The sequence below is a fragment of the Rosa rugosa genome, chromosome 3 (genome assembly GCF_958449725.1).
Source record: "Rosa rugosa chromosome 3, drRosRugo1.1, whole genome shotgun sequence".
NCBI lineage: Eukaryota > Viridiplantae > Streptophyta > Magnoliopsida > Rosales > Rosaceae > Rosa > Rosa rugosa.
Genome location: NC_084822.1, coordinates 56095901 through 56114553, shown reverse-complemented (window position 1 = coordinate 56114553; position 18653 = coordinate 56095901). Strand labels below are relative to the sequence as shown.

The following is an 18653-nucleotide window of genomic DNA, read 5'->3' as shown; positions in this document are numbered from 1 at the left end:
GTGGAAAATGATATATATAATTGGCTTGGCATGCATTCAGTTAGATTTTTTTTTCGATTACTGCATTCAGTTAGATTTGGTGGTCTTGATTTTCAACGCGCGTTTGTATACAACCCCCAGTCCCCCACATGCATATATAACATAAAAGAGAAGACTACGACGGCATTCATTCATATATATCCGTATCTGGAAAAGAATAGGCCCAAACCAAAGACAAAGTAATGTAATTCCCATTCATTTTCAATATTTTGGGATTGGAGGGAGGAATCTTTTGCCTCTCATTCCCTCTCATTCCTCTCCCCTCTCGCTTTTTAGTGAGAAAAAAGCTGGAGAGAGATAGAGAGGCCACCGAAAAGCATGGACACCTTATCATGAAAGCAAGAAAAAAACGACCCGATTTGACGGGGCCAACCCGAACGCACATACACTCACACACACTCTCACTCACTCACTCACCCACACGCTCATTCTCATAGTCTCATACTCTCATACTCTCATAGAAGTCTTTCTCTTTGTTGCTTTGCTTTGGTTTGCTTTCTCTATCAGTTAATTATTGTGAGATAGATAGATCTGTTTCTCTTTATTCATATTTTGTGTGTGGAAAATCCCAAGTCAACCGCACCTCATCATTTGGTCTTGGTTGTTCCTAGCACCACCTCATTTCCCACTTTCTTTCCTCTCACTTTAATTCTCTCATCATCACCTTCTTCTTTCTTCGGCCTATATAACTCCTGGTTATCCCTATCATTCAGTCCACCATGGGAATGAGCAGCATGAAGGTGCATCAGTTCGCACGTGGACACTGGGACTCATCCACCACCAATCTTGAACCCTCCCTCAGCCTTGGATGCAAGCGCTTACGCCCTCTTGCTCCCAAACTCTCCGACACTACTGCAACCACTACTCTCGCTCCTTTCGATCTCAAGAGCTTCATCAGACCCGAAAGTGGCCCTAGAAACAAGCTAGCATCTCCTCATGACCATGAGAAGAAAGATTCCTCCCCCTCCCAGGTATACACATCTCCCAGATGATACGTCCACATTCACTCAAAATATCTATTATAATAATTTAGACTCGTCAAATTTTTTTACCAAATGATTTCTGAGTATAGCTTAACCTTACTACAATCTTGTAGTCGTCAAAATCCACATTCGATCTTTAAAGTGTAGTCGTCAAAATCCACATTCGATCTTTAAAGTAAACTAGAGAATAAGGTAAACTAAACTTCATAGTTGATGTGATGCAGGTAGAGATGCACCCGGGAGGGACGCGTTGGAATCCAACACAAGAGCAGATAGGGATATTGGAAATGCTGTATAGAGGAGGAATGCGGACTCCGAATGCTCAGCAGATAGAGCAAATCACTGCTCAGCTTGGCAAGTACGGCAAGATTGAAGGCAAGAATGTGTTCTACTGGTTCCAAAATCACAAAGCACGCGAAAGACAGAAGCAGAAACGCAGCACTCTTGGTCTCACGCACTCTCCAAGAACCCCGACTCCTGTAATTACCACCACCGTAAGTGCTCCCTACAGCGCAGTAATTAGCTCATGTTCTTTTGTAGTTTTACTTGATCGATCGCTTATCAAACTCGGTTACATGTAAATTTCAGGGGGAAGTACTGGAAAGAGAGGAAGACAGTCCATACAAGAGAAAGTGCAGGAGCTGGGCATTTGATTGTTTGGGAGACGATTCTAGTATTATAACTTGTAACAAAGACGTCGTTGAGGGAGATAGAACTCTGGAGCTCTTCCCATTACGCCCAGAAGGCATGAGATGAGCTACAGACGACCAGCTAGCTTTAGTTTGTTTTCCACTAGTACTAGTACTACTCTGATCTCTTAGTCTGCTTTGACATGTGCTTTTCTTCTTTCTTTTGTTTCGGGAAAGAAGAAAAAGACATGTAATTGTGTCTTTTATGTACTGATCGATCCATCTATCTATCTACTAGTGCCTTTTGAAAACCAAAGCAACGCTTTGTCAATTGTCACTAGCTAGAATAGACTACTCTTTATTCCAACCAAGTTCTGATCTCTCTATGTTTGGTGGGTGTCACTGTGTGCATGCGACCCTTTTGGTTTTGACTACAGCAACTTATTTCTTGAATCCGAAGCTTTTTTAGGTTAAAAGCGGGAAGCTATGGGACACTGAAGTCCACGCACCTGCTTCGTCTTCTTCGCAACCCTTAAGCATTTCAAATTGGGAAAAAGATGGAGAAGTGTCTTTTAGCGCCAATGTCAAAAAATTATAGTATAAAACTCACCACTTACATGACTTTCGTAAAAGTACTATATCATTATCATGGATTATCAAGAGACGTGCATGCATTATTGCTAGTTTTCCATCATTAGCTTCCAATATATGTTTGTCATTTTTATGTATTCTTTGGAAACAACTAGTGTTTTGGTGGGATCATGATCATTTGATAACTATAACAATGGGATTTCATATCTACGGAGGGAAGAAGCCCCGCAATTTGAAATATATATCTGTATTATTTTGCATCGTCAAATTGAAATAAATCTATTATATATTCATCATTTTAGTTGTTGTGTTTGTGCTTTGATATGTGATACCTTTCTTTAGTATATGAGAGTAGTCGAACATTTTACTAGTTTAGGTTTAGGAAAGACAGAAGTAGCATGTATGAACTAATGAATGTTTAGACACAGGCAAGATAGTCAAATGACGGATCCAAACTCCGACTCTCTTTGGATTGTGGCTTATCTGGGCTAGTAAGTTATACAACTATGTTTGCTATATGAGATCTCATATATATGGTCATGGTTTTCTAGTAGAATTGATGATCATCTATGCACTATTGAATCTAAATATAAGGTTGAATTTAGAACATTAAAAATGAATCGGTTATTGAATTTCAAGGGAATATGGCCACAAAGTGCCCACCACCAGGAAATGAGAAATGAGAACATTTCTAATAGATCAATACTAGACTCCAAACACACCCTATGAGTGTGAATAATTACGCGAGAAGTTATTCCACAGAATGTGGAGAAAATTGCTGAACATATTTTGTTTGTTCAAGTAAATCCATAATATGTGTCTGACTCAAACTCTAGGTTACTTGACCTAGTTGTAATAGGGTTTTGAATTAGAGATATTCTCTGAGATATTCATAGATATTTGATTAATTGTACGATTATCTTTCATTGTACAACTCTGATTCTATGTCTTATAATCCTCTATATAATTAGACCCCTATTATCAATGAAAGTACGACTCAATTCTCCCCCAATTCAGTTTTCCTTAAACATGTTATCAGTACGACACCCTAACCCTAAAACCTAATAGCCAAAACCCTAAATCCAAATACAAAACCTTGAAACCCTTTCGACCCCCGCCGCACACCTTGAAGCCCTCCACTCCAGGAGTCCAGAACCGGCTGCAGAACAATTAGAACCGGTCGGAAACCTACCGAACCGGCCACCGGAAGCTCCAAACCACCCGCAGCATATACTCAACCAGTTCACCACCTTCCAGACCTCCAATTATCAGCAAATTTTGCCAGCAGCAGCGTCTTGATCTCAGGATCCGAGAACCAGAAAACTTGTTCCCGGAACCGGCCAAAATAGTAGCTGCACCCTTGAACGGCAGAAGAAGAAAAGAAAAAAGAAAAAGAAAAAAGAGAGGAAGCTGGTGGCCCAGAAGTAGTCAAGGCCCAGAAGCCCAGAAGCAGGTAGCAGGCTCACTGATGCAGACCCACTGCCACGTCATCTCCACCACGTCAGCCCCGCCACATCAACTCCGGCGACAGGTCACCACCGGCCATTTTTCGACAAATTTTCCGGCCACTTTTCGACAATTTTCTACACTTTTCAAGGTATGTTTTAAAGGTTCTATTAGTTCCCGTTTTTTTAAGTTTTTTTTTTATCGTTTTCCTCTTCCTTTTCTCGGTGACTTGCAACCTCCCTTCTTCTACCCCCCTTTCTTCTTCATAGGGGAGACCAAAAGCCGAACTGTGGGGGTTCGTGCTCACTCCAAGCTTGGAGCTTGTAAAGTCCTCCAAACTAAGAGTTTGTTAAGAAGTTATGATCGACCACAAACACATCATTGTTTCGATCTAATCCAATACCTCTTGGAATAGGATTTCTTGGAAACGACTACTCTCAGAAATCCCTAATTTCTTGGAAGCGATTACGCTCGAAAATTCATAATTTCTTGGAAGCGACTAAGCTCAAATTTTTTTATTGTTTTCGTGGTAGCCTTTTTGGCTCCGAAACTAAACCTAATTTCTTGTTCTCTTTCAGAATGAGTAACCTGAATAAACTGGACTTCGCTCCATTGGGAACAACTGGCTCTGGATATCATAAATGGGTTCGTGATATCCGCCAACATCTCAAGGCCGATGTAATCCTGGATATGATTCTCGAGCCTAGCCAGGACATGCTAACTATTGAGCAAGCTCAAGCTTTGGAAGCAAATAGAGCAGCCTTGGAGGCAAATAAGGCGAAAGCCATCATCCTAATGACTCGTCATATAGATGATTCGCTCCAGTACGAGTATATGAATGAAGAAGACCCAGAAGGCTGTGGGTCTCACTCGAATAAAGATTTGGTAACGTTCGTAACTCCCTGCTTCCTGAAGTAGAAGTGAGATGGCATAGCCTCTGCTTCTGTGATTTCATGTCAGTTATTGACTACAACTCGGAAGCACTTTGCATTAAATCCTTAATGGAATTCTGTGGAACAGATATCACAGATGCGATGTTGATTGAGAGGACTCTTTCTACCTTCCCCGTCTCTGCTTTGATGGTTGCAAAGAACTATCGAATCGATGTTACTGCAGGATGGATCACAAGGTTTCATGAGCTCATTAGAGCTATGAATGTGGCTGAAAAGCATGACAACATCCTTGTGAAGAACTATAATTCGAGACCCGTGGGAACATAACATATTCCGGAGTCCAATTATAGTCGCGCCCCTGAGGGAGGGCTCCAAGAGCGAAACCCTAAATCTAGAGACAATTCTGGACGTTCTGGTCCATATTCTCGCTCTAATGAGGAAGGTAACCGCCAAAATAGGCGAACACGGAACCGAAGAGATCAACCTGAAAAGAGAGAGGGAGGCAACGCCTCTGGCCATGTTAGTGGCACCATCAACACTAAGAGCCATCTAAATGACGCTTTTAAAGCGCATCAATCAATGGAGTCTGAGCACAGAGATGTATGTTCTCGATGTGGATTATCCGGTCTTTGGGCACACATTTGTAGAACTAGTGAAGAAATTGTCACCACGTACAAAGCATATTGTGAAGCAAGAGAAGCTCACTATGCGAAACAAGAAGATCAAAAGGATGATGTAGAGTGAAGGGTTGAAGACTACAAATCTGGCTGGGATCAATAGATCGTCAATTCTATTTAAGTCTTTATTTTTCCAAGAGAAGTAATAGGCAATTGTCATATACTTTGTAGTAAATGCCATTGGTTTCGTTTTCTTGACATAGGCTCATCTAAAATGAGTATGATGTCTAGGAAGGTTTTGAGATAAGTTGTACTTAAGCGAGCCTTGCTCCACCGACATCTCTCTACTCACTTGGTCATATTTATTTTGGAGTTACCAAAAGAAGTCAAACGACTACCTTTGTTTTGCATTAGCTAGCATTTGGATTAGATTCTCTTAATGGTTAAGAGACCATGATGTACTCCGTTGGCTTATGAATAAAATTTCGAGTTCTTTTCATTATGACTCCATTTTAATTTTGAGCATATTTCTTTGTGACTATGATGGCTGGGCCATCAGTATTAATTCAAGGACATTGAATAGCCCAAGTTCCCCTTGTCAAATGACACATTGATTACTGTCACAGAAACTTTCTACGCTCATAGGGCAAATTGCACCCTATGAATAGCAAACGGATTCCATGCGAAATCGCATGTAGAGAACTGAAACGAGTTCCTTTGCAATACCTCTAATGATTGCGAACAAAGGCACATCTTAGAGAATTTTATGTGTCTTTCTAGTGGATTTTATGTCACCACTATTCGAGCTATTAAATCCAATAAAATCAAGAGAGAAGATCTCTTGGATTTAGACACATATTGGCTTTGTCACAACATGATAGGTCATCGTGATCAATGATCCGTCTACTAAAGATTTCACACGGACATACATTCTCTCCAGCGAAATGAAGTGTTAATCAAAAGTTCATTCCTAGACTAAGTGTGACCGCCGCCGCTGCCTTTTGGCACCGCCGCCGTCCACCACCAGCCTAGGGCTGGTACAGTCCCTATCCATGATGCCAAGGATGGCGTCCATCATGGTGATGGCGTCCTAGGTGATGCTGCAATCACTAACTTTGCTTCAAATAACGTTTCAGATGCTCAGGCCCAACCAAAATCCTCATTGGTTACTTCTAAAGCCTTTCGCTCATTTTACAAAGCCTGTTCCTTAGGAGAATTAGGACTGAGACCGTCCTATGCAAAGGATATGAAAATTCTCATTCTGTTCTTACATAGAATCTATAGGGATTCTGTGGACTGATTCAACCAACTTGTGGACGTTTAAATATCTCATTATGTTGGTTGACACTCCAACACGGTGGTCACGTGTTGTGCCATTGTCCACCTGTAAATGCTGCTTATACTACACTCCTAGCACATATTATATGACAACGGGCTCACTCCCGGATCATCCTATTTAGCCAATTGATTTTTACAATGCTAGTGAGTTTACATCGAAGACTTTTGATGGTTATTGCAATAGGACTGATGTTGGACATCATATTCCCATGTACACACCCAAATGGTCTCTTGGAAACGACTACGATGATAGTCGAAACATTGGTAATGTGCACCAATCTCCTTATATCCGCTTGGGGTGATGCAATATCGCATGCAGCTATGCTAATTTGTCTACGACCTACCGCCACTTGATCTACCTCTGCGTTACAGCTAGTGACTAGGTACCAGTATCGTACTTACGCATATTTGAGTGTGTCATTTATGTGTCAATTACGCCACCACAACGCACTATGATGGGTCCTTACAAACGAATGGGCAACTAAGTTGGATTTGAGACTCCAACAATCGTCCGCCATTTAATGCCCTTACTAGGCGATCTCTTTACCGCATGTCTTGCGGATTGTCATTTTGATGAGACAGTCTTCCCGTCGTTAGGGGGAGATAAGAACACGGATGTTCAACAGGAACGACAGGAATTGTCGTGGTCTGTCCCCACTATGTCTCATCTCGATCCCCACTAAAGTGATGAGATCACACATATCTGCTGCAAACATGTCTGCAAGGATGGACGTCCCTACGAGAGGACGTAGCGCCACCCTACATGGAGGTAGGCATGGCGCCAATGCCATAGATAGTGGCACTCTGGCTTACAGGCCATGGCCCTAGCAAAGATGCATGGGAGGCCCGTGCATTCGAAGGATACTTTGGCATAACTCAATCCTTGGATCATCGACACTCAAAATCCGTCTCATGAGTATCTTCCGGATTATGGTTATCGTTGGGGGACTCCTTAACGTCATAACATATTCCTGAGAATATAGAGCTCTTTGAAAATTATACTAGTGTACATGAGACGTGAGAAAGAAACTCCATCATAATTGATGATGTAGTTGCGCATAAGTTTGTTGAGTCCGATGATATCGAATCACGCTCCGTTGATGAATGAATACCAACGTAGAGAAATTTAGCCTAAATGGAAAGATGCGATCCAAGTTAAGTTGGATTCTCTAACGAAGAGGAAGGTTTTTGAGCCAGTGATGCCAACACCTCCTAACATAAAACCTATTAACTAATGAGTCTTCGTTAGAAAAGCGTGTTGAGAAAAAGAGATGGTAATCTAGTCTTATGGCGCAAGGCTGATACGCTAAAATTAAGCGTATAACTTAACCCTGCAAGATGTAGTCGTTAGCAATATAGAGTAAGCAATGATCGTTCGATACCAGAGATTGAGGGTAACCTATTTTATCACACAGAATAAAAAAAAACTAATTTAAGCTACACTAGCACACAAATCAATCACACAAAGAAAGTAGCTAAGTAAAAAGAAAACAAACGCAGAAAAGGGAGAAGGAGAGAAGAGGCAACGAAATAGAAAAAGAAAAGAAAAATAAATGTTTTGGGGGGGTTTTTAGGTTTTACTAAAATAAAAGGAAAACAAAGAAAGCAATTTCGATTTTAAGTTTGAGAAAAATCAGATGGAGAAAACGTTAGAGACTCGGAAATCCACCACCAACTATTTTCGAACAATGTTAAGTTAACCTAGTTTCAATTACTAAGGCGTGAACAGAAATCAACCAAGAAACAAGTCGGAGCATATCATGTCCCTTATTAATGTTTCCCTAATTACTCAGTCTACGTGAACGCAGAATAGCTAAGCCTATCAAACATGCAATCAAGGTATAGAACGCATCCTATCAACAACCCATATAGTGTCAACACATTTGAAGCATTAAGATCTCATGGAAACGATTGATTATAGAGTTGCACTCTAGTGTGGAACGCCTACCTAGCATGCTCTTCTAGTTGTTTAAAACATCAGCTTTTGTCCAAAGCCTTGCATACTTGTGGATTAGAAAACAAGACGATCAAGTGAATTATTTTCTAAATCGTAGCTCCAATTACATGCATAAATCCTATGTTGGCCACCATAAAACAAACACATGCAAAAGTTTTCAATCAATCAGAATTAAACAACCAATTCACACCAAAGATCAAGAAACTAAATTTAAACAAACATATGTTCTACATAATTGGGGCTTCAAACCTCGCCCCTAACAAAAAGTAACTAGCCACACATCGTCTTAAATTCAATAAATAAAAACATGAGTACTAGATTACAAGAGGATAAAAACTGTAAAGGGAGAATATGAGAGCCACGAATTCACTTTTAGGCAGCCTTGGACGCAAGCACTCCTTCAAGATGGGTCACGGCAGAAGCTTGATGGAGGGTGGAAGATGGATTGCACGGTTTTTCTTCTTGAAGACTTGAGAATTTTAAGACTTTGTGTACTAGGGTTTGGGAGCAGAAGATGGCGCTGGAGGATGGTGTTTTTCAACGTGTTCGGAGCCTCTATATGTATGGAATACACAGCCCAAGTTTCCTTTTCCAATTCTGCTTTGAAAGCCTCCCCTAGTTGCTTGAGGATTCCTCTAATTGGTGCACAATTAAATGATTTTCAAGCCTTTAGTAATCTTCCCAAAATCTTGGGGAATCATTCTAGGACTCTCCTTGATATTTGCAGCATCAATAACCTTCCAAAAATGCCCTAGAAATCCGTCCAAAGAAGAGTCTCGGTCAAAATGCCTTGTTTTGACTAGGATTCAATTTCTGTCTCTGAAGCTTCCTTCTTGGACAAGGAACGACTTCGTCTTGACAAGTTTCTGGATGGTTCTTGACTCCCACGTGTTCTATGACATCATATCTTCTAGATTGATCAGTAGCCTTCTGGAAAAACTCCAAGAAAGTCGCCAGAAAAGATTTCCAAAAAAACTTCGTGAAAAGCTGACAGTTTCTGCCTTATCGGGAAGCCTACTTTGAGCTTGGTCTCCTACTGCCTCGTTGACACTTCTGACCAGTTCTTTGGCTCTTGTTGAAGTATAACATCATGTCTTTAAGTTTCGCTGGCCCTTTCTGCAAATTTTCATCTGGAAGACTGCAATAATTGCTCCTTAAAACCGTTCCCATAAAGCTGATTTTGAAACTGCAGTTTTCTGCTTTGCAACAATTGTTTTGCACAATGATTTCCATAGACGTCCCTTGTAATTTCTGGCTAAAAGGTTGATCAAACTTAGTCCTTTGCATCAATACTACATGGTTCATGGCTTCGTTGCTCCCTTTAAGCTCTTATTTCTCTTGAATCACTTCACGAACTACCTAAAAAGAAAACAAAGTTAAAACTGACTTTTTAAAAGAAATAGCTATGAAAAGTGTAAAGTATTACACATTATATTTATCGCTTTTATGCTCCTATCAAAGGCTTCTCACAAAACGCCTTGGAATTGACTACGATGAGACATATTCTCTCGTAATGGATGTCATTGCACTCCACTATCTTGTCAGTTTGGTAGTTTCCGAATAACTGAACATGCAGCTTACAAATGTGGTCATTATGTATCTCTATGAGGATCTAGATACGGAATGTAAATGAAGGTTCATGGTGAACTTCATTTACCCAAGTCAAGTGGCTCTAAACCACGGAGCGCGTTTACAATAAGGTTGAAACGCTCACTAAAGTGACTACTTGATTGAGAAGGGATATGCCTGCCCGTTTCCATAACAAGTTTTGGATTCTATCGCGGTTCATGTTGGACATAATCTTCATTGGAAGCTCTTAAAGAGTTAAGAGAAACCGCTGAACACTTGAAATCCAAGTTTGAGATGAAGGATTTTGGGAGAACACGATTATGTCTTGGTTTGGAACTTGAGCATCGTGTTGATAGATGCTTAAGCATTTTGACAAGGTGAAGACTTCAAGCACCACTATGATCGTCTGTAGTCTTGATCCTAAAAAAGATCATCTTCGTCTAAAGGATGATGACGAAGATGTGCCAAAGGCAAAAGTGTCATGCTTAAGTACAATAGGCGCATTATTATACTTAGCTCAATGCGCAAGACCGGACATCTCATTTGCAGTGAACTTGTCAGCTAGATATTGCTTTGCGCCAACACGACGCCATTGGATTGGTGTAAAATATATCTTTCGGTATTTGAGATGTACGATTGATATGGGCTTGTTCTATCCCTACAGAGAGACGATGGATTCGGACCCATCACACACCAAGAACGCCGCCAACATTGGCCTGCGTCCTCTATCCCCATCCCAAAACAACATGTTTTTTGGAAGGTTTTGCTGATGTTGGGTATCTCTCTGACCCACACAAAAGTCTTCCCAAACTGGTTAAGTGTTCACCATGGGTAAAGACTGTGATATCTTGGAGGTCTACAAAACAGACCATTGTCGCTATATCTTCGAACAATGCAGAGATTATTGCTCTTCACGGTGTGGTTCGTGAATGTATATAGATTGGATCTATAATTATGCATGTTCGAACAATTGTGGTTTGAAGTCTACCACAGATGAGCCTACAAACATTTAGGATAATACTGCTTGTGTTGAACAAATGAAGCAAAGCTACATCAAAAGCGACAACACCAAGCATAATCAGCAACAATAGACTTTTCTCAAGATCAAAGTGAACTAGGTTCGATCTGAGGACAGCAAACTTGCTCATTAAGTCATTGCCTAAATTCCACTTTCAATAAACATGTTGGTAGCATCGTTTGCGGAATTTATCCGAACTTCCATGACCGTTGTCATTAGGGGGAGATGTAGACATCAGGAGGAGATGTCTACATGTATGGTCTCGAAACTTGAATGATGTGTTGTGCTCTTTTTTCCCTTCGACCGAGGTTATTTTTGTCCCACTGAGTTTTTTGTTACTCGGTAAGGTTTTTAATGAGGCAATGAGAGGAGCACCACATTTGGGCGACACAAGGGGGAGTGTTCAAGTAAATCCATAATATGTGTCTGGCTCAAACACTAGGTTACTTGACCTAGTTGTAATAGAGTTTTGAATTAGTGATATTCTCGGATATATTCATAGATATCCGATTATCTTTTCTTGTACAACTCTGATTCTATGTCTTGTAATCATCTATATAAAGAGGCCCCAATTATCAATGAAAGTACGACTCAATTTTCTCTCAATTCAGTTTTCCTTGAATAGTTTTTTATTTTTGATTTTTTCTTCTTCCTTTTATTTGTGAATTGGCCATTTTGTTTTTCTCAAATATTTCAGTTCAAATGTTTTTTTTAATATTTTAGGGATATTTTGGTAAAAATTTTCTGTTTTGTCTGATAAACTCTCTTATCTTAATAATAGTATTGATAAACGTTACATGTACACAAAATTGTAAATTTACAATGTTAATTTAATCAATCAACGTGTAATCTATGAAAGACAAACAACACCATGACGACAACAAATTACTATGCACATATAGTATAGAATAATGGAAAGTCCCAACTTAGCAACGTGACACACAAATGTAAAAGAAGTTAAGTGATTGGATCTACACATTGACTCGTGTTTAACAAGGTATACAGATCATATTTTGTGCCGTAATAGAGGGGACCTTATTAGGCTCAACTACAATTGTGATCCATACAATCAGAAAGAAGATCAGATCAACAAAGTAGCCCATTACTATTCTTCCAAAGTTTCCGGGCCCAACCCACATCAATTGGGTCCAACAAATAGTTGGGCTCCAAGGCCCATCGTTCTTAGTTTTATTACATAATCTCGTGCGCCGCGCTGAGTCACGTGGCTGAACCAACACGTCATTCCGCTCGCAGTTGACTCAATCTGATCGGACGGTCCACGTTGATTTTAAGATGGAGGCTAGGGTTTACTCACCGACGCGGTTATATAAGGCGCGCTGTTACACTTGAGCCGGTGCGGTGCAGTTTTACTCTGCCCTCCTTTCATCCAAAAACCCAAAAAAAGTTGAGTTTCTGTTCGTTTTTTATTTCCGTCGAACCTGTTCGGAATCCGAACGATTCTATCCTCCAAAACAAAAACCCCAAAAAAAAAAAAAAATCTCAAAATTTTTGATAGTTAGGGTTTGCGTTTCTATCAATTCCGATAAACAGAAAATCTCAGAACGAAAAAAAAAAAGGGAGGGGAGGGTTTGTGATTTTGGTTGTGATGGCTCAGATTCAAGTTCAGCATCAGGCTCCGGTGACCGGTCCGAACGGCGTCGCTGTCAACGCCGGTGGTCAGCAACAGATGGTGTCCACGTCGCTTTACGTCGGGGATCTGGAGCAGAATGTGACCGACTCGCAGCTCTACGATCTGTTCAATCAGGTCGGCCAGGTCGTCTCCGTTAGGGTTTGCAGGGACTTGTCCACTCGCAGATCTCTTGGTTATGGCTATGTTAATTATAGCAACCCTCAGGATGGTTAGTCTTTCATCTCCTTTTTCGATTTAGTGTTTGGTGTTTTTAGTTGATTCGTTTATGTTTGTATAGATTGTTAAATTTTCATGTTGCAGTAGTTTAATTTGGGAATTTGAAATGGAACTAAATGAAAATTATATGCTTAGTGAAAAGAAAGCATCGGTGAATTTTTTATTAGAGAAATTGCAAGGCTGAACTATTAATTTGAGCATTAAACATGAAAATGTTTCGGGCCTGTTCATAGAATCCGGGGGTTATGCATATGAAGTTGGTTATAGCATTGTGTAGAGCTCTGTTTGGGTTTTGACAAATATGAATCACGATAATGTGTTTGTGCATACTTCACAGCGAATGTGGCTTCTGCCTCCAATAGGTTGTATTGAATCATTTGTTATTTTTGTTTACAGCTGCGAGGGCACTAGAAGTACTGAACTTCACTCCACTGAATGGCAAATCTATCAGAATTTGCTATTCTCTTCGGGACCCTACTATTAGAAAGAGTGGTACTGGGAATATTTTTATCAAGGTATTTATATTTTTTAGGCCTATATTCTAGGCTTCATCTTCCCTCCCATGAATCTGTGTATATTTGTACAAGATTGTGGCTGTAATCTTACTTGCTCTTTCACTTGAGTGCAGAATCTGGACAAGGGAATTGACCACAAGGCATTGCATGATACATTCTCGTCTTTTGGCAACATACTTTCTTGCAAGATAGCTACGGATGCTTCTGGGCAGTCCAAGGGCTATGGTTTTGTTCAATTTGACAAGGAAGAAGCTGCTGAGAGTGCCATAGAGAAGTTAAATGGCATGCTGTTAAATGATAAACAAGTGTACGTAGGTCCCTTTCTCCGTAGGCAGGAGAGGGATGGTGCTTTGCAGAAGACAAAATTTAGCAATGTCTACGTGAAAAATATATCAGAATCTACTACAGATGATGACTTGAAGAAAATTTTTGGTGAACATGGACCCATTACCAGTGCTGTAGTGATGAGGGATGGTGATGGCAAATCAAGGGGTTTTGGTTTTGTCAACTTTGATAACCCAGATGATGCTGCTAAAGCCGTTGAGCTTCTGAATGGAAAGCAATTTGATGATAAGGAATGGTATGTTGGCAAAGCCCAGAAGAAGACTGAAAGAGAAGTTGAACTGAAGGAGAAATTTGAGCACAGCATGAAGGAAGCTAGTGATAAATTTCAAGGTGTGAATTTGTATATCAAGAACTTGGATGATAGCATTGATGATGAGAAACTTAAGGAAATATTCTCCGAGTATGGTACGGTCACATCTTGCAAGGTATGTTAAGTGTGTCATTTTTGGTTAGTTGACAGTCCCACATCAGCACCTTCTTCATTTGAAGAGACCTTTTAATTTTGTTTTGCAGGTTATGCGTGACCCTGAAGGAGTTAGTCGTGGTTCTGGTTTTGTTGCCTTCTCGACTTCTGAAGAAGCTTCTCGAGCTGTAAGTGTTACACTTTAAGCAGGTTTATAATGATAAATTAGTGGGTATGTGATTTTTTTTTGAAATTTGAGAAATTTGATGACTTTTTAGCTTACGGAGATGAATGGCAAAATGGTTGTTAGCAAGCCTCTTTATGTTGCACTTGCACAACGGAAGGAAGAGAGAAGGGCAAGGTTGCAGGTATGACTTGTAGTGTTCTCAAAAGTTTGTTGGGATTGTGCGGTTTGATTTTTATGCTCATGGTTATATTTTATTGTTAACAGGCTCAGTTTTCACAAATGAGGCCTGTTGCTATGGCTCCTTCAGTGGCTCCTCGTTTACCAATGTACCCTCCTGGTGCTCCAGGTCTAGGGCAACAATTTATGTATGGGCAAGGGCCTCCAACCATAATTCCACAGCAAGTAAGTTGTGTTTGCATTTGGTATACCTGATTTTTCAATTTATTCTAATGGAGGCTATTTATATGACACAGTTAATTATTATGATGAAAATATCTACAGTAATTCTTGCCTTGCAAAAAGTTTTAACAATCATTAATTGTATCCTTAAGCGTTGTAACATGCCGTGAATTGTATTGATGTTATTTAGGATATGGTAATTTGGAATTCTAGAACTGATACAAGTTTATTTGGTACATTGCTATGAGATGATACAATTTGTCCTTTAGTTGTGTTAAACTCTATGTTTATAAATGTAGGCTGGATTTGGTTACCAACAGCAACTTGTGCCAGGATTGAGGCCTGGAGGTGCTCCTATGCCAAACTTCTTTGTTCCAATGGTCCAACAGGGTCAGCAAGGCCAACGCCCAGGAGGTCGACGTGGGGCAGGTCCTGTGCAACAAAACCAGCAGCAAGTGCCACTGATGCCACAGCACGTGAGTTCAATGCTGATCTCAGTTACTTTTAAAATATGGGTTTTGTATTAGTCCCTGTTAGTAATATTTTGTGTTCTTGTATGTTTCAGATGATTCCAAGGGGACGTATGTATCGCTTTCCACCTGGTCGCAATATGCCGGAAGCTCCATTTTCTGGTGGTATGCTCTCAGTTCCATATGACATGGGTGGCATGCCTATGCGTGATCCTGCAGGGGGACGTGCTATGCCTGTTCCTGCTTTGGCTTCATCCCTTGCAAATGCTACACCAGAAGAACAGAGGACGGTAAGCCTTTCTCGACTCAACTGTGATGACACTGAATGGAATCCAGTAAAAAAAAAAATTTCACTTGACACCTTGAAAGAATCCAATAGGATTTCAGCTTTATGACACAAGTTCTGTATTTCTGTGAGCAGATGCTTGGTGAAGCTTTATATCCCCAAGTTGATGCTTTGGAGCCCGACTCAGCAGCCAAGGTTACAGGCATGCTTCTGGAGATGGACCAGACTGAGGTTTTGCATTTGCTCGAGTCACCTGAGGCTCTGAAGGCAAAGGTTGCAGAGGCAATAGAGGTCCTGAGGAATGTTACCCAACATCAGGTTAACAACAATGCTGATCAGTTAGCATCAATATCTCTGACTGACAAGCTTGTTCCTTAAGTTTGTCAACTTTGATCAGAACCCTGGTTTTTCTTCCTATTATCAGACTGCTGTAGAATTTATCATTTGATTTTGGTTGCTTGTTAGCTTCGTCAAACTGGGAAGCCTAGACTTATTACTTTGCTTTTAGTCGTGTTTGGACCTGTAGGATTTTTTGGTATTGCTACATTGGCTATGCGTTTTGGTTAATGACTTCAGTCCTTTATTTATTTGAAATCTGCTTGCTTCCTGTTCCCTATTTTAATATTCAAGCTTGAATTGTTTGGCCATGTGATTTCTTCATCCTTCTGAATTGTGATGAATTACTTTGTGGGTGTAAGAGGCAGTAAGTCTGAAATTTTACTGCTTTGCCCTATTTTTAGCTCTCCATTAAGTCACTCAAGAATCTTAAAATTTTGCCTCATCAATGTTAAGTATATATATTTCGAAACGTTTCTTCCAACATAAATTGTTTTGATTTGGATTTCTTCTTTTCAAATCTTGTCTAAAGGTTCAGACTCCAGAGTTAAGACCAATTAAAAAAAAAAATGAAGAAAGGTTTGATTTTGCTATCTTGCTATTTAGCAAAAGAGAAGGAAATGATCTGACTAACAAATTGTAATCAATTACATACGGAGGTGAATATATATCTATACTATTATTTAGATAAGAGATTTTGTTAGCTAAAATAGAAAAAATGTACAATAATGATCCTGAATTATTATAAAATTTTAACACTCAAAAAATAGATAGAGGTAAAATAGTTAATTTATAAAATAAACAGAAAATAGAAAAAATTAAAAAAAAAATGGTGAAAGTGGAAAGCAGATACATGTGAAAAAAAAAACTACAAACTTCCACAAAAAACTACCAACTCCTATAAAAAAACCCACTTTTTTTTTTTAAAAGGATAGTTCTAGTTAGACCTCCTATCATTTTTGTAAAATTTTAATTCATATTTTACCCACCCACAAAATGAGAAGAAAAGAAAGATCTGATTGTTGCAGCACAGTCGTACTCGTGTTCCCATCCCTATAGATGATCTTCCTTTCCAGTTCAATTTACTCGGCTATTTGATCTTTCCCAGCGATGAGACTTGAAATAAGATCAGAATCGATCTCTGGCAATGTACCCGAGCACCCAATTAAACCTCCCTTCTGGGCAGCAAAATGAGAAAAGAAGTATCAAAATCAAAATGACTCAGACCCAGAAAACACAAAGCTCAACAACACCCAATTCATCATGCTTTTCTCCGGGTATAGTTCTTGTCAATCTATATAAATATGGATTTGGCAAGCCATCAATTTGAACCTCAACCCAGCTACATAATTGCGCTGTTGAGTCCCAATTCAATCTCAGAATCAAGAACAAGCAATCAATGATTATGGTTACTCCGTTTTATCTTTGGACAATGCTGCCTTTCATGGATATTCCCTGCTATTTGTTTTATTAAGTTAAGTGGCGGCAAAGTTATTAAGTGTATAGCCCTTCTCCGTTAGTGGTATTAATTTAACAGATGATATGCTTTTGATGTTAAGTTTGAGATAAATGCTGGATTTTCTTGCAGCATAACACTAAGGACAGCTCAGTGAGGTTTGCTTATGAAGCTCAACCCTAGCTGGGAAAACCATTGTGAAAGTCGCTTGTGGAACAAATCATATATGATGCTTGCCCTATTGCTCTGTTTGCTCCTCTGTGATTGTGTTATTGTGTGTTCCTCGTTTAATTATTTAGTTTCTTTGTTAATACAGTGGCAGTGGATGAAGAGGGCTATGTATATACTTGAGTGTTTCTATATGGCATGATATTTTACTCCAAATTTGAAGCATTTCAACACATTAATGTATCCTGCGCGTCTACAAAACCTCTAGGTTCCAGTTCAATAAATGTGGAGAGGGGAAGTACTTTTCGACCATAATATGACAGTTAAACTCTTTCACAGACCAGTATAGGTCTTAGTTACAGCATTACTAGTTTCTTGCTCTTCTTCTTTGGCACTGTCACAGTCTTGGTTGAGGCATTGATTGAAACGTATTGCACTATGGCTGATTGTTCATCCCCAGTTTATTTTATTTGCTTGAACACTGATTTATGATTGTCATGCATAGTTACACAAATAAAAGAATCATTTATTTTTTTTAAAAAAATTGTAGAAGGGGTAAAGTAGGAAATAAATCTTTACAAAAATTTGAGGAGGTCTAAATAGCAAATTGAGAGGTTTGAATAGAACCACCCTTTTAAAAAAACTAGTCTGCAATCACATGCACCGCATGTATACTAAAAAAATTTCGTTTTTAAAAAAAATAAAATGGAAAAGTGGGTAGTTATTGCAGAAAAAATAAATTCAGTGGTAGTTATTGCAGAGAGAAAATAGTATGAGAGAAAAGTGGGGTTGTGAAATCATTTCTTTTTAATTTTCTTAATAAAAATTGATTTTATGATTGTCCTATTTATCCTTGTAATTTAATTTATTCTCAAAGTTTTTTCATCTTTTAGAGTTAAATATGTAAAAAAATTTCAATTTTGACTAACAAAGTCTATTATCTTAATAATAGTATAGATATCAATTTTCTCACACATAATGTGTGGAGCCCGTCTAGTGTTAATTATATCTGGAGGTACCAAATCTGTTCAAACTTCAAAGTTGGACTTCCCATTTTCGTTATGCCTTTGTTTTCTCTGAACTTCCCTTGGTGTTCAGGCCTGAATGAACCATTACCCAGAAATGAAAGCAGGTCAGAAGT

General features: G+C 39.4%; 2 protein-coding genes across 2 annotated transcripts; both read left to right on the top strand.

Moving 5' to 3' along the window:
- The first annotated feature begins 504 nt into the window (after window positions 1-504).
- LOC133739293 (WUSCHEL-related homeobox 4) lies at window positions 505-2037 on the top strand. Its single transcript, XM_062167037.1, has 3 exons — window positions 505-1010; window positions 1247-1516; window positions 1611-2037. Exons 1-3 carry the CDS (start codon window positions 759-761, stop codon window positions 1776-1778), a joined length of 690 nt encoding a protein of 229 aa, XP_062023021.1. The 5' UTR covers window positions 505-758; the 3' UTR covers window positions 1779-2037.
- Window positions 2038-12420: 10383 nt separating this feature from the next.
- On the top strand, window positions 12421-16146 carry LOC133736164 (polyadenylate-binding protein 2-like). Its single transcript, XM_062163603.1, has 9 exons — window positions 12421-12939; window positions 13344-13462; window positions 13576-14232; window positions 14321-14398; window positions 14489-14578; window positions 14662-14799; window positions 15096-15272; window positions 15362-15556; window positions 15688-16146. Exons 1-9 carry the CDS (start codon window positions 12687-12689, stop codon window positions 15928-15930), a joined length of 1950 nt encoding a protein of 649 aa, XP_062019587.1. The 5' UTR covers window positions 12421-12686; the 3' UTR covers window positions 15931-16146.
- The last annotated feature ends 2507 nt before the right edge of the window (window positions 16147-18653 follow it).